We start from the raw sequence: 23,953 nt of genomic DNA, 5'->3' as shown, positions 1-23,953 counted from the left end.
AAGATTTTCCTTTCTAAATCTACTTGTGGACTATGGTTTGTAATATATTTACATTTTAAACCTTCCCAAGCCAAGAGGAAACAAAACGAATATGTGTTCCTTCTAAGAAATGCCTTCCTTTATTGTTTTAGAATCCCGGGGCAGGTAATGGCTTACCACAGGAATGCTCTTGCGGGTAAGAGCTAAATAAGAAGGTCAACTGAATGGCAGGTGTTTACCAGATACAAAGGGCGGTGGCACAGCCCCCAGGGCCAACATCAGCAAGATGGTTGAACCATCCTGTTTAGCCATCCTCTTTCAGGTTTTCACAAATGCCTCGTGTGTAATTCACCATGGCAGCGGAAAGCCTCTCCTGAGAGCACCCACAGGCCCATTCCTGCTGCTTACCCCCACCTCTGATCAGCACGATGGAAACAGACTAATTTAGGAGGCCAGGAATCATCCAACATTACGATTTATTTTCCAGAAGTTGGCCTGTGTTTAAAGACATCCTCACACACCTACCTCCTCCCCACTGGCCTTCACACAGTCTGAAAGGAGATGTAGCACGTAGCTCCAAACCTGGTCTACGCACAGGCATGTTCTCCATGCTCTCCTCTCCTGCACTTTAGCAGTGTGACAGAATCTCCAGGGGGAGCTGCAGAAACCATGAGCGTTTACTCCCCCGCTTCACTCAAAGCCTGGACTCTTGAGTGCCATTCCCGTCAGGGCTTCAAGAAGTTCACTGTCGACACTCTCCCTTTGAACCAAGTCACTAAAACGATCTCAAGGCTAAGGGACAGACAGCAGCTCTGCTTCGTAACACAGCTTTCAGTGCCCGATCCAGGAACGGTTTGTGTGCACACAGTTGTAGCTGATTCCTTTTAGAGGCAAACCCCACTTTGCTCCCAGTATCTTAAAATTCTCACAACAAAATCTCTCAGAGCTTCCCCAGCATTTGGTAAAGCCATGGTGGCGGAGAATTGCCAGAGACATGTTAGATGCACGAGACAGCAACCGCCATTTATTTCATTCAGTATATATAGGTTTTTATTATACACCTTACAGACACAGAACTGTCTCAGCACTGGAGCTACAGCAAGAGAACTCTATCCCTGTCTCATGGAGCTTGTCCAGAACAAGAGGGAATGGGGCTCAGAACCTTTCAAAGGGAGCGTTAATTGGGTCATTTGAAAATTAATTAATCAATGTGAAAGTACTCAATTATATTAAGAATGGTTTGCTGAACCCCAAGGATAGACTTTACTGACAGAAGGAAAGTTCCAGTGCAACCGTGCAACCCCAATTCCTGAATCTATCCAGCACTTGTAACTAACAAACCAAACCCCGGCCATGTTCTGAACCTTTAATTTACTCATAAGCAAAAAACCCACTTACTTCTAAGACCACAAATAGATGGGAAAATGCTTTCATCCTATTGAGATGTTAACGATATACACCATTTTATACAGATGGTTACAGAGAACAATAAATACCTTCTCTGTTTTTACGCGTTAAGTATCAACATTGGTCCATAGGACACTTCTGTTCGGTCAGTCTTTTGCAACTGTTAAGAATTAACAGAAATAATTCCCCCTCACTGTCTCCTTAACTATACTTCCTTCAAGTCAATGTCATCACGGAGTGTCTGGATTTTACAATCTAAGATGCTAAGGTGTTTGTTTTATGTATCACTTTACATAACGTTTTATACACAGTGCCAAGAATCTAGACATTGTTTTGTTCTGGGAGAAAGAGGAAATTCCACGGTTTGTTGAACCCACAAAGTTTTTAGTACATCTCTGCTTTAGAATTCTTTAAATGCATATAGCATTTTATAATTCCAGAAGATGCATTTGAAGTTAATACAAAAAACTTACATTTCCTCACCATTCACATTATAACTTAACTCTGAGAGATTCTATGAACGAAATAGCAGTGGATGTAGAAGTTGGACTTTGACAATTTTTTTCTTCATCTGATTCCCAGTGTAGCACAGGGGCATTAAAGAAAACTAAAAACCACAATGAATATGAAATCTCCATGATCCTACTGAAGTTTTGGGGTGATGGGGGGTTCGTGGGGTCTGGCACCAACGGCCAGGAAAACACTCTTGGAGCCGGCTTTGGTGCAAAAAGGTGATTTTGTGAAAGCACGGGGACAGGACTCATGGGCAGGAAGACCTGCACTGTAAGTGTGGGGGTGACCATTTTATGGAGCCCGGGGACAAAAAGTCAAGAGGGAGTTTGCTAAAGACTTTGGAGGCCTAGCTATTGCCCAGCTAAGGTTGTTTTTCCCTCTAGCAAGGCATTAACACTGAGACAGTAGGGAGAGCCTGAATTTTAGGCTGTTGACGGGACTGACTTTTTCTGGTCAACTGGTGGAGACTCTCATCAGTTTCACCATTTGGTTTTTTGTCCTTTCTGGTTTTGGGGTAGGTGGAAGTGTCCAAGGAATATCACACATGTCCCTGTGGGAGAGGGGGGTGCTAGTTTGTGTTTTGCCCTCAGCCTGCCTCCTACTCCCTCATCACTATCACCATTAGTTAATCCTGGAATATTTTACACTAATTCCTCTATGAGACTGCCAAAAGCCAAATACTTTATGGAGGTTTTTTGTTTTTTTTTTAACTCACAAAGATATTGCATAGTTTCTCGCGTGGATTTTTAACTGCTTCTGCCTAGACATTCATACCGTAAAGCCACCTATCAAAACTGCCTTCTACTTTTGCTAGACACTTAGGATTTATTTTTCCCCCCTAAATTGTACATCTTTGGTCACAGCTCTGACGATTTCTTTGGCATGAACCCTAAATGGAACAACTAGTGGTTTAAAAGTCATGTCCAGGGGCGCCTGGGTGGCGCAGTCGGTTAAGCGTCCGACTTCAGCCAGGTCACGATCTCGCGGTCTGTGAGTTCGAGCCCCGCGTCGGGCTCTGGGCTGATGGCTCAGAGCCTGGAGCCTGCTTCCGATTCGGTGTCTCCCTCTCTCTCTGCCCCTTGCCCACTCATGCTCTGTCTCTCTCTGTCCCAAAAATAAATAAACGTTGAAAAAAAAAAAAAAAAGAAAAGTCATGTCCATTTGAAAACTTAACATATGGACAACTTGAAAGCCAAAAGTTTGAGGGTGTTGGTCCCCCGATACATTTACTCACGCTGGTTGACTTTTATCCTTCTTTGCCAGCTAATAGGAAGAAAAAGTCACCTCCTTTTGTGTGCTCTTTTAATAAAGGTCATGTTACTTCTCCTCTTACTAGTCATACAGGTTTAATCACAACGCTACAAATAGATCTGGCTCATTCTTCATTTTCCGCTTGACTTTCCACCGAGAGATTGTTTCCCCAGAAGAGCTCTCTCCTATCAATTCCTCGCATCCCAACAATAACGGCTTTGAGTATCTCCAGGAGATTGGCAATTAATACTCCCTTGTCCTTACCTTTTTCGTGCATGTTTTTTCCTCTTCAATAAAACATTCAGTTGCTCAAGGGCAAGGGCCCCAGAGAGGTGAGGCCCGATATGCTAATGGCCCGGTGTCCTTTAATAATTCATCTCCCATCCTTTCCTTAGGGGTTGGGAGTGCGGTGGCCAAACCTTTGAGATTCTGAAATCTAGCAGGCCTTGAGAAGATCCAAGAGCAGGTGCTGAGCCCCGGAAATCACAAGTATTGTCCCTAAATATGCCCGATCACTGCCAACTCTTGAAACAAGGGCCCAGGGGGTCCGGACAGTCCCGAGTGCCTCAGGACACGACCGGAGCCCCGAGGGGTGCTGGCCCCACGACGACCCGCTGCCTGGGCTCTGGGTTTGTATTTTCAGGGCGAGGCGCTTTTCCCTCAAAGCGGCGTTCCGCTCCGGAAAAGGGACAAAGATGACTCCCTAGCCCTCCTTTCCTTTCCACCCTTCCGGATCCCTTTCTCATCCTGAGCCAGCCGAGTCCCGCAGGCCGCCAGGGAGGTCCCGCTTCCAGCTGCTGGCTAACCCCGCCCAGTCCGGAAGTCCTCTCACGCCCGCCCAACTCCGTCACTTCCACTCACTTCCTCAGGCCACGCCCCTGCGCCTGGGAGCCTGACACCTGCGTAGGAGGGGGATTGTTGCGTCTGGTACCCGGACTCGGGAAGGTCTTTGCCCGGCGAGCTCCCGGTTCCCGCTGGTCTCCCGGAAGATGATGGCGTCTTGCGCGCTGTTCCACGCAGATCCCGGCCTCCCCGAGAGGCGCTCTTCACTGTCCTGCTTTGTAATCCTTTTGGTGGCCCCAGTGCTACTGCTACCCATGCCCTCCGGTAAGAGCCTGGATCGGGTGTGCGCTCAAGTGTCGAGCCGGAGCGGGTCTGCGAGCGGGCCGACCGGACCCAGGGCCCCGGAGCTTTCTTTGGTGGGTCGGGAGCAGGCGCGGGCCGGGGGTGCCCCTGGACGTGCTGTGCGAGCACCTATCGGTCGGGGATTCTGGGTTGCCGGAGGTGAAGACTTGTGAGGCGTTGGAGTAAGTCTTGCGGGCGATGGGTGCGGCGGGTGTTTTCCCAGGGCGGATCCCTGACCCCAGCGATAGCTTGCAGTGTGCTTCCGGGCCTGAGCACTTGCGGACCTGGAGTTCAGGGTGAAGGTTTGGTCTTCGTGTTCAGTGCGTGCAGCTGTTGCTAGGATCCGCGCTGTGCCTGTGGGGATATTTGCCCTGTGTTTCTTGGAGGGGTGCTGCCTTGGGAAGAGGGTATAATTTGTGCCGGGCTAGGGGACCCCAGGCTGGGTGTTACCGGGTGTGTGCTTTACGGAAGTGACCAGGCCTATGGTGTCGAGTGTTGGGTAAGGAAGCTCTCTGCTTGGTTTACACGGGGGCTGAGAAGCCCTCGTGTGTGTGCAAGCTTGACTCAGAGCCTCTGAGTGCAAAAATGCTGTGGGTCCCTGGGGCTTAGAGTTTGGGAAGGCCACACCTTGCTTTTTGTACCGAAAGACAACAGTCTCCTTGTTGTCCAAGATCGTATTGGTGTTGGTCGAATGCTGTTCTTTTTTTTTTTTTTTTGGGACATAGAATCATCTTCCTGTTCCCATCCAATAGATATTACCCAATTCCATTACCTAATGGCTTTTTGGCCATTTCCTTCTTTTCATTAGGGTGGGTCATATTTGAGGGAATTTTTTTTTTTAATTTAATTTTATTTATTTTGAGAGAGAGAGTGAGAGAGCCTGCGCTCTCAAGCAGAAGAAGAGCAGAGGCAGGGAGAGAGAATCCCAAGCAGGCGCCCCGCTGTGTGGGGTCAGATGCAGGGCTCCAACTCACCAACCATGAGATCATGACCTGAGCCAAAGTCAGGAGTTGGAGGCTGAACTGACTGAACCATCCAGGTGCCCACTGAATGAATCAAAAAGATTGGTAGCTTACTGATAAATGAGTATCCTAAGAAATAACATGATAAAAAATGTCAGTGTGGTTTTCTCTTGCACGCATTAACAGAAGCTGAAGGCCTGTCCGTTAAATTTGTGTAATGTTTCACTGAATAGGAATGAGTGCTTATAATATATGTGTTGTGTGTGTGTGTGTGTGTGTGTGTGTGTGCACGTGTGTTAAAAAAGAGTGCTCGTTGTTTAGCACTTAACATTCAAGCAACAACCATTTTCAGCACTTTAGTATATTTCATTCTGTCTATATCTGCACCTGTGTTTCTCTGCCCAAGTTATTTCTAGGAGCCTATTAGGTATACGTTATGTATGCTGCATTCTTTCCTTAGTAGCATTCATTCACCAAATATTTGTCTTCTGTGTGCCAGGTTCTGTGCTGGTCCTCAGGATACACTGGTGAGTGGTGAGCACTCACAAAACTGCCCCATTTGCATGATCCTGATTTCACTATTGATCTGGTTGCAGTCACATCGATATAAGCAGAGACTGCATTACTCACTGTGAGGCCCCCAAGTGCCATGCACACAGTGGCCGTCAAGACATAGTTGCTAAAATCTATTGGGAGTGGCAGACACCAAGCATACTACTAATAAATGTGTTGTAGCGCAGAATTGCTCTGGAGGAAAGGAGCTTGAGTCCCTGACAGCATTTAACTGGAGGCAGGAACAGTTTTCTCTTTAAACAGGCCATGCTCTGCCACTGTGGGGCTTCTGCACTTGGTATTCCCTTAGACTTGGAGTATCCACCCCCGGCCCCTTGTGCCTAAGGCTCCTTCTTGTCCTTCACACTCAGCTGAGATGTTGCCCCCTCGGAAGGCCCCTCTCTGACCACCCTGTCTCAGGCGGACCCACACACTCCACCTCAAATCCCCCGACTGGGAGTCACCCTTGCAAACCTGTGTCTTCTGCTCTCCCCAGTAGAATGCAGAGAGCTCCTCTGTCTTGTCACACTTGTGGTTCCAGATGCCCATTTTCTGCGTCAGCATCAACACTCTTGTATACACATTAAGTACCAGAAAATGAAATAAAGGATTCAGGTGAGGCTTACAGTACCGGAGGAAGGTTCTTTAAAGCATCGTGCTTAGGATGGCCTATCCGTGGTGCCTAAGCTAAGGCAGGGGCGCCTGTCAGAGGGGCTCTGTCTTCCACTGTTTATGTAGAGTCTGCAGTGCTCACAATAGTCTTGCTTGATACTGATCATCAAACAGTTCATTTCTGTGTGGGGGGAGTGGAGTGGAGAGGGGCCAGTGGTGGTAAAAAGAAAAGAAAAAGAAGTTTTTAAAAAGGATCAAGGTTAGATTAGCCTTATAGCTAAAAGGGGAAGGAGACTCTGAATGTCATTTGGAATAGAGGAAAGAGACAACTGAAATGAACAGAGTGCAACATGGAAGGGAATAAAACTTAAAAACGAAGAAAAGGGAAATCAAGGCCAAGTGTAAGGTTCAAAGGTAAAATCATGGGGTGCCTGGGTGGCCCAGTCAGTTGAGTGTCCGACTTCAGCTCAGGTCATGATCTTACGATTCGTGAGTTTGAGTCCTGTGTCGGGCTCTGTGCTGATGGCTCAGAGCCTGGAGCCTGCTTCAGATTCTGTGTCTCCCTGACTTTCTGCCCCTCCCCTATTTGCGCTCTGTCTCTCAAAAATAAAGATTAAAAAATACATTTTTTTTAAAGGTAAAATCAGGACAGGTATGAAATTAGGGAAAGTACAGATGAGCCTTCATTATGTTGGGCAGGGAAACAGTGGGAAGGGCGTACACAGTTCAGTTTTGATGCCTCTCATCCTCTCAGGAGAAGGTGTGTAGGCAGACAATGTTGTGCCCGGAAGCTCACCACCTCAGAGGGAGTTAGTTGCCAGCTGCACGAGATGGCAGAAGGGAACATTTGTCCAGTTTCGGGACCAGTCTCATTCTTCCCCAAAGGGTCTGCTGGTTTTGTACAAAACCCACTATCTCCTGTTGTGGGTCATGTCGTTAGGTCTTTTCTTTCTCTCTAATTAAAGAAGCCAAGATCTGTAAGTGCTTACATGCTAGTTTCTTAGTTTCTTTACTCTACGTATTGTAATACCCAGAGGACAGTCCTCCTGGTCAGTTGCTAGGTTACAGAATACTAGGAGATAGGCAACAGAAGAAATGACATGGCCAGATCTTTCTCCAGTGCTTAAAGCTTAAAGATGGTTAGTTTCAATGTCAGATGCATGACAACGTATTCTTCCCCATGGTGTTCTGTTTGACACCAGTGGTCCTTTGAGTGCCATGTTGTTTTGCCTCGCTACTCTGAGGGACATGCTGTGCTTGGTGTTGTGGCTGCATGGATGAATGGAGCCAGCCATGGGAACTGTTAAACACAAAAACATGTGATAGTGACTTGAGAGGTCCATGCAAAGGACGGTGCAAGGGAAGGGGAAGGGGCCCTGCCTCCCCAGGGAAGTGGAAAACGCTTGCCGGAGGAACAGTTGAGTGGATTCAGTGTAAGGAGACGAGAGTTGAACAGGGCTTGCGGGTGAGCAGGTAGGAAGGGTGTTCAGAGCAGAGGGAATGGTGTGATCAGAGGCTTAGCGATGTGACATGGCTTAGGGCATCCATGGACTGTGGGGCTACCCGGTGTGGCAGCAGGAAGACACAGAGGCGAGAGGAAGGCAGAGGACTGGATCACAGAGCAGATCACTGTGACAGCAACAGGATAGTCAAGAATGAACAATCACCATCATTAAAATTCAGACATGATGTTAGCATCTGTCCTTTTAGGGCACCTTGAGCCCTTTTGTTTGACTTGGCACATGGCAAGTCTAAACCAGAGTTCCTTTAATTTCTCTAGACTCAGTAGAAGATCATTTCTTGAGGACCACGTTGTAGATTGTTGGTGTAAGCGCGGGAGGGTTTCAGACGAATGTGGTGGGAAGAAGTGTTGGTAGTGGAACCAGGCTGCCTGGCTGAAAGGTGGGTGGTAGGTAAGGAGGCCTATTCATAAATGCTAGTAGCAATGTAGATAGAAATGATGGTGATCTGAACTCAAAGGAAAGGCAGAATAAAAGAGAAGGAACAGGAATTTCTGTTTTGAAGACCATCTATATTTAACTCAAGAACAAAAAACCCCAAATACTCTAATGAAAAATAGAAGGCATGAACAGACATTTCTATTTCTATAAGAAGACAGACAAATGGCCAAGAGACACATGAAAAGGTGCTCAACATCACCAGTCATCAGAGAAAGCAAAACAAAACCACAATGAGATCCCACCTCACACTTGTCAGAATGGCCAAAATCCAAAATACAAGGTTGTGGGTAAAAAGTCCTCCTCGTCCACTCTTGGTGGGAATTCAGACTGGTGCAGCCACTGTGGAAAACATAGAAGATTAAGAATACAATTACTGTATGATTCATAATTCCACTACTAGGTATTTACCCAAAGAATGTGAAAACACTAATTTGGTAAGAGACATGCATCCCTATGTTTATTGCAGCATTAACTTACAATAGCCCAGATACGGAAGCAACCGAAGGGTGAGTTGATAGATGAATGGATAAAGAAGCTATATACAATGGACCGTTACTTAGTTATGAAAAAGAATGGAATTTTGCTATTTGCAGCAAGAGGGTATAATGCTAAGTGAAATAAGTCAGTGAAAGACAAATACTCTACGATTTCACTCATACATTGAATTTAAGAAACCAAACAAATGAACAACAAAAAAGATAAACTAAAAAAGAGACTCATAAATATAGAGAAGAAACTGGTGGTTATTAGAGGGTAGGTGGGTGGGGAGATGAATGAAATAGGTGAAGGGGATAAAGAGTATGTTTATCGTGATGATCACTGTGTAATGTATAGAGTTGTTGAATCACTGTATTGTACACCTGAAAACTAATAACACTGTATGTTAATTATACAGGAATTGAAATTTTAAAACCCATCTATTTTGTTTGCTGGGCATGTGTAAGTATGAAAAGAATCAAGAGACCACACTTTGGCTTCAAAATGTTATCGGAGATAGCGTGACATTTCCAAGTGGAGCATGTGGGTGGGCAATTGGATATATACATTTGGCACCCTGGCTAGAGATTGAGGATGGGGACCAGGATGCGGGAGGCAATGCCTCTCAGTGATAATAAGGTCATGGGAGTATACATATTCACCCTGAGGGATCTGCAGAATGAAGTAACACGAATTCCTAGAGCAAGCCATCAGGAATATCACATTATCCAATCAAGCAGAGAACAAAGGGTAGCCAGAGGGTTAAAAAAGAAAAAAAAAAAAAAAAATCATTGTTCCGAGCAAGAGAAGAAACTATTGTAAAACAGTGTAATATTGGACTCAGTTATTATAGTGTATAAAGCTTGCAAACCAAGTTGTCAACTTTGCATGTTTTTGAAAGCATGTCTTATAATTATACGTGTTAGGAGGAAGAAATACTTCAAATTAGTTGAATGGATAAATCATCCAATTGACATTTCTTTTTCCATACAGGTCACTATATATGAAAGTCATATTTGGAATTCTAAAATGCTTATTTGGTTTCAATATAGTTACTGAAGTTGAATGCATAAAACAAGGAATACTTGCATAATTTAATCAGAGGAATGCTGTTACTTGATTTATTTCTTGGTGGTTCCAGGATTTCTAATGACGTGGTGCATTTGTATCTAGAATGGAATTATATTAGCATTTCTAGCTTTTTTCCCCCCTATTATAAAATGACTCAGGGTATTCATTTTAATGTAAATGTCATGTTATTAATAAAATTCATCTCTTTATTAATCCTCTTTTTAATGCTTTTAATTGCTATGACTTTTTGTTTGCTTTTTGCTTTTGTTCTGATTTGGACAGTTGATTGAGGAACATTCACATATCTTGGTCAGCAGAGTGGTAATGTGGAAAACATATTGCCAGTAGGCGGATTTGAGGACATGATGTAAAGGAAATGTTGGACGGTGTTTATAGATACAATTTTAGAATTTAGGACTATGGTGTAAAAGGAGAGTAATATTTCACTTGAGTAGAGTTCTCTTGACCAGTCTCTTAATCTGAAGTAAGACGGAGATCCAGGGAGTAAGAAAGAAAAGTTTCCTCAGGGATCAAAGTACATCTGTCTCCTTTGTCCTTAGGTCCTCACCCTTACAGGAGAGGCCTCCATGTTCTTTGAGCCCTTTAGGACTTTACTGGATGTGTCTCCATCGTGTTGTTTTACATAATTGTTCTGACAGATCTGTTTGGTTTTCAAGCTCATGGTTAATTGAAAGGGAAGAGGAATTGCTGAAGTAGAAATGACACTATTCTAGGGAGGGGAAAAAAACCCCTCCCTTCACCCCCTCAAAATTCTAAAAGCATAGCAGTATCGTAGCACTCCTGGAGGTGTATATTGGATAAACAGCCCAGACAGCTGCATTCAGGGAGCTTCTGAAAGAATGTGTGATCCATTGATCAGTGGAGGAAGATGAAATCATACTTAAAATAATGTCCCCCAAAGCAACATATTTTTCATGTAATGCTATTGAGAGTAGTCAATTTTGAGTGGTGCCTGGCTGGCTCAGTCAGAAAAGCCTGCGACTCTTGATCTTGGGGTCATGAGTTTGAGCCCCACATTAAGTGTAGAGATTACGTAAATAAATAAACTTAAAAAAAGGATTTCAGAATAGTAAATTTTGATATTTAAATGGTATTTATTCACTTATAAAATGCCCAGTTCACTAATATGAAACAAGAAATGAAGTCTTGTATTTTGAAAGACTTTAGTGAATATTTATTTTGATCTATGAAATACGTTACGCTTATTTAATAATCACTTGTTACTATAGCATTTCGTAAGCACCCACTGGGTACAGTAATAGAAAAAGAAGACATATGATCCCTTACCTCTAGGAATTTGCCTTCTGAGAGGAAACTAAGCCTGAAGTGACAAGTTATTTTAGTTTGTTTCAGGCTATGGAAGAGTATTCAGAGTGCTACATATACTATAGAAGGCTTCTTAGAGGAAGGGCAATTATTCATAGTTTGGGTTTTTTTTTTTTTTTTTTTTTTCATTTTTGAAAGAGACAGTGTGAGTTGAGGAGGGGCAGAAAGAGAGGGAGAGATCGACTCCCAAGCGGGCTCAGGGCCCGATCTCACAAAACCGTGAGATCATGACCCGAGCTGAAACCAAGAGTTGCACCCTTAACTGACTGAGCTACCCAGGCACCCTGAGGAGAGGCGAGTTTTGAAATGAATTTAGAAAAAGATGGGGAAGGATGCTTTTTTACATATATCGTTAAGACAAAAACCAGTGATTTTGTGTCTTCAAGGTATTGTTGAAAGAAAATTCATCCTATTCCCCAAACCTAGTAGGATATTATTTTTATTTAAAATGAGCAAGGCACATCCTTGACTGCTATCACAACTTTGGTAAAGGAATGGAAGACTCATTTAAAATCTTGGATTTTTCCTTCTATTCCGTATTACATTCCTGCTGGGAGACCACAGTCCCTGGTTGGTGACAGAGAGAAAATACTTCATTTTCATGTTCTCATTCTCTTATCCCTAGATGCCTGTGACCCTCCGCAGTACAACTCTATGAGGCCAACTGTTGTTAAATCCAGTTATACTCCTGGGGAAAATGTACAATTTCAGTGTCGCCCAGGATACAAGCGTATTATACCTCTTCTTCCCGTATCTTCTGTTTGTTACCCTAATAACACATGGACACCTCTCCAGGAGGCTTGTACAAGTAAGTGTACAGATTTTTTTTTTTATTGCTCTAGAGATTTCACACATTTGAGATTGCATATTCCACTAGTGCAGTGATTGTTTTCTCATGTGAATGTAGGTTTTAAATAGTAGTTTTTCAGTCCTCGAAAAATCCCCAAGGAATCTTTTTCTTGGCAATTGGTTATCTGGTTAAATGTGAATCTTAAGTTTGGCTTTATAATAGTCAAAAATAGAAAATACTCTCATGAATTCAGATAAGCAATGCAGAATTTTTATTTTAATTCAAGTATTTTGAAATTGACATGAAACAACAAATTTGAAAATTTTCTTTTAGAAAAATCATGTCAGCATCCAGGAGATCCCGTAAATGGCCATATGGTCAGCGTAAATGGAAGTTTTCTCTTTGGATCACAGGTTCACTATGCTTGTAATGAGGGGTAAGTAAATTGTTCCTTAGAGGAAATAAGGTAAATATTCCTAATTCCATTTTTGTTTTGCTTCTCTTCATAAGCGTTCCCATAAAGTTGATTGCATTTTCCTCCTATTGACAAGTCGTACTTACCGCCTAACAAGGCTCAGGCTTTTTATGGAAACTGAAAAGATGTGTAATTAGTAGAAAGAAATTTAAATGAAGAAAAACAAAATTCTATAATATTTACCATATCTACTATAGATCTATTGTGAGCATTAACAATGGTGACTTCATTTTTTACAATAAAGTGCACCCTATTTAAAATGGCCAACTCTCAGTTGAAGTTGGGCTTATAGAAATGAAAGACCAAATTGCCAACTGAAGATATTCTTATATTGAGAGCAGACCAAAATTCACCTGGTTAACCTGAACCGTTATGTTGATCCAGATCTGTTAGTTAGAATTTTGTGATTGTTACAAAGGTTAAGTATCTCAAAAAGAGGTATTGAGCACTTAAGAATAACAGCCTTTGAGGCATCTGAGTGGCTTGGTTGGTTAAGCATCTGACTTCAGCTCAGGTCATGATCTCAAGGCTCATGAGTTCAAGCCCCACATCAGACTCTGTGACTACAGCTCAGGGCCTGGAGCCAGCTTTGGATTCTGTGTCTCCCTCTCTATCGGCCCCTCCCTCACTCACACTGTGTCTTTCTCTCTCTTTTTCAAAAATAAACATAAAAAATTTTTTTTAAAAAGATTAACAGCCTTTGTTCTATAGGGTTCTTTCAGTAGTCTATATTGGGGATACTGGACATTTATGAAAAATGTTCATTTAGAAGGTAAACGGAATACAATATGAAAATGCATCTGATTTTTTTTTTTATATTGTCTTTTATCCTGCTACTTTGCTGAATTCATTTATTAGTGCTACTAACACTTGTTTTGTTCTGGTGGAATCTTTATGATTTTCTATAGATAAGATCACATTGTCTACAAACTGATAATTTTACTTCTTCGTTTCCAGTTTGGATGTCTTTTATTTCTTTTTCTTGCCTAATTGCTATGGCTAGAACTTCCAGTACTATGTTGAATAGAAATGGTAAAAACAGGCATCCTTGACTTGTTTTTAATCTTAGAGGAATACCTTTCAGCTTTTCACCATTGAGTATAATATTTGCTGTGGGTTTTTCATGAATGGCCTTTATTATCTTAAGATAGTTTTCTTGTCTTCCTAGTTCATTGAATATATTTACCATGAAAGAGTGTTCAATTTTGTCAAATGCTTTTTCTGCATCAATTGAGATAATTGTGTGGTTTTTGTCCATTCTGCTGATGTGGCATATGACATTGGTCATTTTTCATATGTTGAACCATCCTTGCATCCCAGGAATAAATTTTGCTTGTTCATCGTATGTAATATGCTACTGAATTTTGTTAGTTAGTATTTTTTTTTTTTTAATTTTTTTTTCAACATTTATTTATTTTTGGGACAGAGAGAGACAGAGCATGAACGGGGGAGGGGCAGAGAGAGAGGGAGACACAGAATCGGAAACAGGCTCCAGGCTCCGAGCCATCCGGCCAGAGCCTGAGGCGGGGCTCGAACTCACGGACCACGAGATCGTGACCTGGCTGAAGTCGGACGCTTAACCGACTGCGCCACCCAGGCGCCCCTGTTGGTTAGTATTTTTTGATGATTTTTTGCATCATGGTTCATAAGAAGTATTGGTCTGTAGCTTTATTTGCTTGTAGTGTCTTTTGGTATCATGTTGATGCTGGTTTCATTGAATGAATTAGGAAGATTTCCCTCCTCTTAAATTTTTTGGAGAAGTTTGAGAAGGATAAGTATTAGTTCTTTAAATGTTTAGTGGAATTCACCCATGAAACCATCAGGTCTGGGGTTTTTCTTTATTGAGAGACTTTCGATTACTGATTCAATCTCCTTACTAGTTATAGGTGAGTAAGTAGTTGTAATTTCTGTTTCTTCATGGTTTAGTTTTGGTAGCCTTTGTGTTTCTAGGAATTTGTCCATTTTATCCAGGTTATCCAACTTGTTGGTGCAAAACTGTTAATAGAACTCTTTTATTATATTTTATATTTCTGTAGAATCGATAGTAATGTTCCCACTTGCATTTCCGATTTCAATAAATTGAGTCTTCTCTCTCTCTTAGTCCATCTAACTAAGGTTTGTGAATTCAGTTGATCTTTACAAAGAACCAACTTTTGGTTTTTCTCCTCTATTTTATTTATCTCCTCTCTAATCTTTAATACTCCCTTCTGCTAGGTTTGGGTTTAGTTTATTTTGACAGAAAGAAAGAATTGAGTTGGGGAGGGTCAGAGAAGGAGAGAGAATCCTAAGCAGGCTATGTGTTGTCAGCACACAGCCCAACACAGTTTGATCCTATAAATTCTGAGATCATGACCTGACACAAAATCAAGAGTCAGATGCTCAACTGACTGAGCCACCCAGGTCCCCCTGGATCATGCATGTGTTTTCATCCATTCTGCTGATCGCTGTCTTTTGATTGGAGAATTTAATCCGTTTACATTTAAAGTAATTACTGGCAAGAGGCACCTCTGAAATTGTGCTATTTTTTTCTATATGCCTTATACCTTTTTATGTCCCTCATTTCCTGTATTACTGTTTAATTTTTTGTTTAGTTTATTTTTACAGTGAAATGTTTAAATTCCTCTCTCATTTCCTTTTGTGTATATTCTACAGCTATTTTGTTTATAGTTACCATGGGGACTACAGTTAACATCCTACATTCTTAGCACTCCAGTTTGAATTTACACCAGGTTAGCTTCAATAAATTACAAAAACTGCTCATTTACAGCTTCATCCCCACCCTTTTGGTTGCTGATGCCGCACTGATCTCTACACTAATAATTGTAATACTAGCTTCTGCACTAATAACTTATTTTCTTCTAAAAGATTGGTGTCTTAAATCATATAGAAAACAAAAATTTTACTTACAAACCATTGTTACAATAATACTAGCTTTTAATGTTGCCCAGGTATTTACTTTATTGAGATCTTTATCCATACAGCTTCAAGTTACTTTTTAGTGTCCATTCATTTCACCTCGTAGACTCCCTTGGACATTTCCTACAAGCGAAATTGTAGTCAGAAACCGTTGGTCACAAACTCCCTCAGATTTTTTTTTCTGGGGAAGTCTTTATTTCTCCCTCACTTTTGAAGGACAGTTTTACTGGATAGAGGAATTTTGATTGCCAGTTCTTTTTCTTTTAGCCCTTTGAGCTTTCAGTCCATCCACTATCTTCTGACCTCTAAGTCCTGATGTGAAATCTGTTGATAATCTTATTTAGGATCCCTCCTAGGCGATAATTCACTTCTTTCTCCCAGCTTTCAAGATTCTCTGTCTTTGTCTTTGTCTTTTGAAAGTTTCTTATGCTTTCTAGTGTGGGTCTCTATGCATTCTTCTTACTTGGAGTTTGTTGAGCATTTTAGATGTTTATATTCACAACTTTCATCAAAATTGGGAAGTTTCCAACCATTATTTCTTCAGATATTCTCTGTGCCCTTTCTATCTTCTTCTGATTGTCTTACAGCATGTATGTTGGCTAGCATATTGGTGTCACCTAAGTACCTGTGGTTGTCTACTTTTCTTCAATCTTTTCTCTTTCTGCTCCTCAGACTCCATAATTTCCATTGCCCTCTCTTCACCAATTCTTTCTTCTGCATGTTCAAATCTGTATTCAATTCCCTAGTGAATTTTTCATTGTAGTTATTATGCTTTTCAACTCCAGAATTTCATTTTGGTTTTGTTGTAGGTTTTCTATCTCCAGTAGATGTTTCCATTTTCTTCACACATTGTTTTCTTGACTTTCTACATTTCTTCCTTTAATTCTTTGAGCATCTTTAAGACTTTTATTTTAAAGTCTTTGTCTAGTTCTGTTAATTTCTGTTAATGTATATTTTCCTTTGAATGGACCAGACTTTCCTCTTTCTTTGCATACCTTGTAACTTTTGTTGAACTGTACATTTGAATCTACTAATGTGCTAACTCTGGAAATCAGATTCTCCTCTTTCCCTAGGGTTTGCCATTTTATGTTATTCTTGTAGGCTGTCTCCATGCGAAGGATCAGCCTGACATGTAAACTGAAGGTCTTTTCAGTTTTTTCTAGCCTTTCTCTGGGCATGCACATTCACTTTTACTTTTTCCCACACATGCAATTGTCTTTCAGTGTTCTAGTCTTTAATGTCTGGCTCCTGAGAGGAGAAAAATGAAACATGAAATGAGGAGCAGAGGGCACTGGATGTTTAGTCCCCTAGAAGTCACTTCAGGCTGGTAGAAGGGGGCTTACAAGAGTTAGGGGCAGGTGTGACAACAGTAACTGCCTGCCTCACTGCTTCTCTGTGATCAGAAGCAGAGTTCAGTGATAAGAGCACAGATCCCCGCTATTTGGAGGACAGAGTCTTTTTTTGCCCACCCTGGATCTCCCAACTGCTTCTAAGCTGCTCCAAGAACGCATGCATAGCTGCCTGCTGGGGGGTGGAGGATGGGTACCTGACACTCTGCTGAGATGAAATTGACTGAAATCAATGCAGTTTACCTGTCCAAGTCTTTCCTGGGAAGTTGTAAACCATCAGCAGACTCCCTAGTTCTAAAATATTTACATCACATAGATCCTAAGAGTGCAGTTGTCTTCTAGATCAAGAGACAGATTCCTGGTGCTTACCACCTTGCCATTGTTCCAGAATAATCTCCTAATACATTTTAATAGAGAATCAGTGATTGACTGATTCTGGGGGAAAATTCAGCTAGAAGCATTTGCAGGCAGTTTCACTGTCTGTTTTTTAACTTGGTCCAGTAAAAATATTGGAGCATGCTGTCACCATAGGCATACCTCAGAGGTGGAGGGTTTGGTTCCATAACCCCTCAATAAAGCAAGTATTTCAAAAAAGTGAGTGAAATTACTTATTGGGTTTTCTAGTGCATATAAAAGTTAGGTTTATACCATAATGGAGTCTAGTAAATGTGCAATAGCATTATATATTAAAAAAAAAACAATGTACATACCTTAATTTAAAGATAAGTTTATACAGAGACGCGAAGTGAGCCAATGCTGTTTGAAAAATGCACTGATTGACTTGCATGTTGTAGTATTGGCACAGACCTTCAATTTATTAAAGAAAATACAGTATCTGCCAAGTGCACAGAAAAAAAAAAACGCAATAAAACGAGGTATGCCTATAGTTATTTAGAGATAGCTTGTTAGGCACTTTAAGGAACAGTAAAAATTTAAGACCTATTCTCTTCTCAGAGAAGTTGTAGCCTTATTGAGAAACAAAATACATACAAAAAGATGTCAAAACAAAGTAGCAAATGAATAGTCCCAAATAAATATAATGATTCATGATCATTACAATGAGAGTTCAGGAGAAGAGAGTACTGTGAGTTTAAATCATCAGAGAAGATAATGAGTAGGCATATCCCTGAGCTACTCCTTGTTAGAAAGATACTATGGGGACACCTCGGTGGCTCAGTCAGTTGAGGAGCCAGCTCTTGGTTTCGGCTCATGTCATGATCCCACGGTTCGTGGGATATAGCCCCACATCAGGCTCTGCACTGTCAGCTTCTCTCTCCCTCTCTTTCGGTACCCGCCCCCCCCAAAATTGAATAAGCATTTATAAAAACAGATACTGTGATGTAAACATGAATAAGAACTAAAACTCACCTAACACTTGCTATGTGCCAGATGGCAACTCATCTAATCCTCAAAAGAGCTCCATGATGAGGGTGCCTGGGTGGCTCAGTCGGTTAAGCGTCCGACTTCGGCTCAGGTCATGATCTTGCGGTCCGTGGGTTCGAGCCCCGCATCGGGCTCTGTGCTGACAGCTCAGAGCCTGGAGCCTGTTTCAGATCCTGCGTCTCCCTCTTTCTCTGACCCTCCCCTGTTCATGCTCTCTCTCTCTCTGTCTCAAAAATAAATACATGTTAAAAAAAGAGCTCCATGATGTATATGCTGTTATCCTCTTTGGCGGGATGAGGAAGGTGAGCAAGAGGAACATTAAGGGACTTGCCTGAGGTCAGATAGAAAGCGAGTCATGGAGCTGGGACTCAGCTCCATCCAGGCAAGCCCTAGGGCCTAATCTCTCTGCTTGGTTGTTCTGACTGAGAAGAATGGCCAGAGCATAGAAGTGAATGTGTAATGTGATGGCTGGAGATAGCAGAGAGGCCAGACTGACAGATGTGACAGATTTATTTAGAAATCTTTGCTCTAGGCCAGTGTATATTTCAGTGCAGAAATTCTTTATTTGGTTACGATGCAGCTATGGTTACCATTCCCATTATATGTCCCTTCAGGAACTTCTTCCTCAAACTACTGTAGTAGAGAAAAACAGCCATGTGAAATGTTTTTTCATTGCTCTACACATCTTGTTAACTGCTGAAGAATCCAGTAACTTTTTTTCTTTTCTAGTTATCGATTATTTGGGTCAAAAGTTATTTATTGTGAACTTTCTAGTATCGACGATAATACAATGACTTGGAGTGATAATCCCCCTCTATGTAGTAGTAAGTATATGCTTTCTTTTGAATTTAGAGGGTTAGTCTTTAAAATAGCAGCACTTTCAACAGTAGCCAAATGATGGAAAGAGCCTAAATGTCCATCAACTGATGAATGGATAAAGAAATTGTGGTTTATATACACAATGGAATACTACTTGGCAATGAGAAAGAATGAAATATGGCCTTTTGTAGCAACGTGGAGAGTGTTATGCTAAGTGAAATAAGTCATACAGAGAAAGACAGACACCATATGTTTTCCCTCTTTTGTGGATCCTGAGACTTAACAGAAGGCCATGGGGGAGGGGAAGGGGAAAAAAAAGTTATAAAGAGGGAAGGAGGCAAACCATAAGAGACTCTTAAAAAACTGAGAATAAACTAAGGGTTGATGAGGGGTGGGAGGGGAGGGGAGGTGATGGGTATTGAGGAAGGCACCTGTTTGGATGAGCACTGGGTGTTGTATGGAAACCAATTTGAAAATAAATTTCATATTAAAAAAATAAAGTCTTATAGCAACAACAACAACAACAACAAAAATAAAATAAAATTTTGCTGTTGGGATCCCTTTATGCTTTTAAATTACTAAAAACCACAAAGAGCTTTTCCTATGCAGGTTATGTCTATTGATATTCATAATTATTTATTAATTCACTTTAAAGAACTGTAAGCTCAATGCATGTTAACCTATGCAACAATTTTTTTAAATGTTTATTTGTGGGAGACAGAAAGAGTGTGAGCAGGGAAGGGCAGAGAGAGGAGACACAGAATCTGAAGCAGGCTCCAGGCTCTGAGCTGAAGTCAGACACTTAACTGACTGAGCCACCCAGGCCGCCCCAACAAATTTTTTAAAAAAGCAGAATTTTCGGGGTGCCTGAGTGGCTTAGTACGTTAAGAGTCCAACTTCGGCTCAGGTCCTATCTTACGGCTCGTGAGTTCGACGGAGCCCTGCATTGGGCTCTGTGCTGACAGCTCAGAGCCTGGAGCCTGCTTCGGATTCTGTGTCTCCCTCTCTCTCTACCCCTCCCCCACTTGCACTCCATCTCTCTGTCAAAAATAAGCAAACATCAAAAAATAAATAAATTTTGAAAAAGCAGAATTTTCCACAAGGAATAGAATAGGGTATTGTTTTACATTTTTGCAAATCTCTTCAAAATCTGGCTTAAAGGAAGATGTTTGGATTCAGTCGGTGGTGTTCTCACACAATTTATAGTATCTGGATGATTTCACCATAGACTCATATGGATAAAAGTGAACACAGATAATAATATTTTGATACTGGGAACTATCAATTCAGTGAATGGTTATACAATTGACTCTTGAAAAGCACAGGTTTTAACTGTTGTGGGTCCACTTGTGGTTTTTTAACAGTACAGTATGGTAAATGTGTTTCTTCTTCCTTGTGGTTTTCTTAGTAACATTTTCTTCTATCTAGCTTGTTTAATTGTAAGAATACAGCATATACTACATATACCAAAAATATGTGTTAATCAACTTTTTATGTTCTTGGTAAGGCTCTGGTCAGTAGTAGCCTATTAGTAGTTAAGTTTGGGGGGAATCAAAAGATATGAGGAGTTTTAACTGCAGGGGATCAGTTCTAACCCCGATGTTGTTCAAGTGTCAAGAGTATTTATAAATTATAAAGCATTTCTCAACTAGCACTGAGTTTTATTTTTAATCACAAGCATATTTGCTCATTAAAGCATCAGCATCTCTTATGATGAGAACTTAGAATGGTCTTGCAGATAAACATAGGTATTTCATATAGGTCTCTTTTGTAAGTATTTAAGAAAATGAGTTTTATGCTAAAAGTTCATGTCTATATTAATGGTTTGAATTTGGAAGAATACATTTTCTCACAGCAACTTTCTTGTAAATGGATATTGGATTTATAGCCAGCTGGTAGAAATCATGTGTTAATGAATTTATTGAAGGCAGTTCATAGGACTTCACTAATGTTACCTTCATCTTTTCCTTTCCTTTTGCCTTTCATGTCCTTTTTTTTTTTTTTTTCATTTTTTAAGGGATATTGTGTCTACCACCCCCAAAAATAACAAATGGGAAATATACCAATAGTGGCAAGGAAGAATATGAATATAATGAAGTGGTAACTTACAGTTGTGATCAATCAAGTGGACCAGATGCATATTCACTTATTGGAGAGAGCAGACTTGTTTGTACCGGAAATGGTGAATGGAGTGGTAACCCTCCGCAGTGTAAAGGTAATACTTCCATTTTCTTCCTTCTTCATTTGTAAATATTTTGGAAACACTTGGTAGATACCTACCTACAAGTAAACAAAACAGCCCCATCTGCTCGTTCTCCTGTTAAATTGGTTTCTAATTCAATTTAATACAGGTAAAATTGACTCAAAAATAGTTCTATTTATAGAGTTCCCCAGCCCTTACCCTACACATTCTTAGCATTCTAATGTATTTATTGTGAACTCCTCTGTGTATGCATGAGTTAGGATTTTTTTTGTTGTTGTTGTTGTTGTTGGGGGGGAGAAACATCAAAAAAACACAGCACACACTGGCTTCAAAATAACAATTTTATCTTCTATTACAAGATGTTTGAGAGTTCGGGCTATAGGAAATGGTAGAATAAATTGTAAAAGACTACCCATCTCACAAACAAGAATAACAAACCCTAGACAAAACATATTTAAAAATTAATGTATAAGGGTCTAGAGAGTGACGTAATGCAGGGAGACACAGGAGGGGATTTGATTGTTAGAAGAAAGGGACCACTGAAGAGCAGTAAAATACTTACTCTGTTCAGGTACACATGGAACATTTTCTAATACCATATTCTATGCAATATGATAGTTAAATTGAAATGATTCAGAGTGTAATATCAGATCACAATGGAATGAATGTAGAAATCAAAGGTATCTATAAAAGTCCCAAATATTTGAAAACGATGCAAGACACTTCTAACCAACTCATGAGTCAAAGGAGACGTCACAAGGAAAGTTGCAAAATGTTTTGACCTGAGTAAAAATGAAAAGACAACATATCAAAATCTCACTATTTGTGGGATACAGCAAAAGCATTACTTAGAAGGATATTTATAGCCTGAAATACTTATATTAGAAAAAAGTCTGAAACCCATGATCTAAGCTTCCACCATAAGAAACTAAAAAAGAAGAAATTAAGCTCATTATGACATTCTGGAAAAACAACCCCATAGGAATAGACAACAAATCAGTGTTTGGCTGGTTGGTGAAGGTGGTTGTGGGGGTGGGAAGGGTTGATTACAAAGCAGCATGAGGAAATGTTGGGGGGCAATGGAGCTTTTCTGTGTCTTTATTGTGGTAATTACATGATTATTTGCCTCTGTCAAACCTCATACAGCTGTCCGCTTAAGAGGACGAGCTTTGCTGTACGTAAATTATGTCTAGCCCGCATAACATAAAGAAAATTATTAGTGCAGTTAACAGTAGTTTCGCACAACGGCAAAAAGATTAATTAATAGATTAATTAATAGATTCTGAAATGAATCTATCAGGTCATGAGCAGTAGTTTACTTCCCAAGAGGTGGAGTAGACTGGAAAACAGGAGAGCATGCTGGTATGAGGCTGACCTGTATTTCAGGCCTGTGTGCTAATATACTGGTTTACGATGTAAAATGTGCCTTTCAATCTCTGGCTTGCAGGCCAAGATGTTTGGAAAACACTGCCCTAACTCCACTGGCCTTTTTGTTTCTTGAACATCCCATTTGTGTATGTTGTTGCTACCTGAGCACTTTCTTTTTGCATATCTTTGCATGGCTACTTGCTTTTCAACTTTTAAATCTGAACTCAAGTATTACCTTCTCAGAAAAGTCTTTCCTACCTTTCTAGAAAAGCAGGGTACTGCAGCCAGTGTCAGCATGACCTTTAAAAAAAAAAAATACCTACAGCTGGCGCACCTGGGTGGCTCATTGGGTCAAGCATCTGACGCTTGATTTCAGCTCAGGTCATGATCCCAGGATTGTGGGATTGAGCCCCAAGTTGCTCAGCACTCAACCTGCTTAAGATTCTCTTCCTTTCTCTTCTGCTCATGCTCTCTTTCTCTCTAAAATAATAATAATAATAATAATAATAATAATAATAATAATTAATTAAAATCCCCGGAGCTAATGAGGATCAAAAGTTGCTCTTGAACTTGCCCTGGATTTGTATGTGGTGGTCAGACCTTTCTCAAAACCTGTCAGTAATGGAAAAAAAGCAGGAAAGTCAATAAACTCTAATGACAGTCTTTCTAGGTGGAAAAAAGTTACCGATTTCTCTAAAATCCTTTTTCCTGGAATTAAAGTGTACATACACATAAAGATTTCTTGGGTATATATATATATATATTTTTTTTTTTTTTAATTAACACCTTGCCTTTCATTAGTTGTATGTTTCTTCCTGCTGGAAATGACTACTGTGCACTATTTTTCTTTTTTTTTTTTTGGTCCTTTGTTGAAACCGCTTTCCATTGATTCTGGAGTTTCTCTGCTTTTCAGTGGTCAGATGTCCACATCCTGAACCCGCCAATGGAAGGCTGACGTCAGGATTTGGAAGAAAATATTCCTACAAAGCAACAGTTGTGTTTACGTGCTCAGAGGGTTATTACTATAATGGAACCAACATAGCAGTCTGTGGCAGTAACGGTACTTGGGAGCCTGCAGCCCCAATGTGTTACAAAGGTACAATGGGTATCTGTTTCCTCCTCTCTCTCTCTTTTTTTGTAATTTTGTTTCTTTGACATTACATAACAATGACGCCAAAAATAGGCGCACGGTCGCAATTTTAGTATTGGACTCTGCCTTATATTCAGTTCCATGACAGATGTATTACAGAATTCAGGGAAGCATTCTGCTGCTGTGATCTTATCCGTTTTCCTAGGGTCTTTGCATGTTACGTATGTCACACAGGTATATAAGTTTCTCTTGTACGGCTTTTTTGTGTGTAAAAATGAAGGGGAGGTGGGTGGGAGATGGGGT

The 23,953-nt window shown here is 40.8% G+C and overlaps 1 protein-coding gene across 8 annotated transcripts in view; it reads left to right on the top strand.

The window, feature by feature from the left end:
- The first annotated feature begins 4,004 nt into the window (after nt 1-4,004).
- Nucleotides 4,005-23,953, top strand: part of LOC125155672 (membrane cofactor protein-like) — a 36,167-nt gene continuing 16,218 nt past the window's right edge. For 4 of the 8 annotated variants that reach the window (XM_047841165.1, XM_047841164.1, XM_047841169.1 and 1 more), the window contains exons 1-6: nt 4,005-4,257; nt 11,883-12,065; nt 12,381-12,483; nt 18,900-18,994; nt 21,007-21,204; nt 23,474-23,656. In XM_047841165.1, coding sequence (XP_047697121.1) covers nt 4,140-4,257; nt 11,883-12,065; nt 12,381-12,483; nt 18,900-18,994; nt 21,007-21,204; nt 23,474-23,656 — 880 coding nt within the window. In that variant the 5' untranslated portion in view covers nt 4,005-4,139. The remainder of the gene's footprint in view (nt 4,258-11,882; nt 12,066-12,380; nt 12,484-18,899; nt 18,995-21,006; nt 21,205-23,473; nt 23,657-23,953) is intronic. The other 4 variants (XM_047841170.1, XM_047841167.1, XM_047841168.1 and 1 more) reach the window with 1 other exon arrangement.

The sequence above is a fragment of the Prionailurus viverrinus genome, chromosome F1, assembly GCF_022837055.1.
Source record: "Prionailurus viverrinus isolate Anna chromosome F1, UM_Priviv_1.0, whole genome shotgun sequence".
NCBI classification, from domain to species: Eukaryota; Metazoa; Chordata; class Mammalia; order Carnivora; family Felidae; genus Prionailurus; species Prionailurus viverrinus.
The sequence above is the reverse complement of the archived record's forward strand: the minus strand, read 5'-3'. Positions and strand labels throughout refer to the sequence as shown.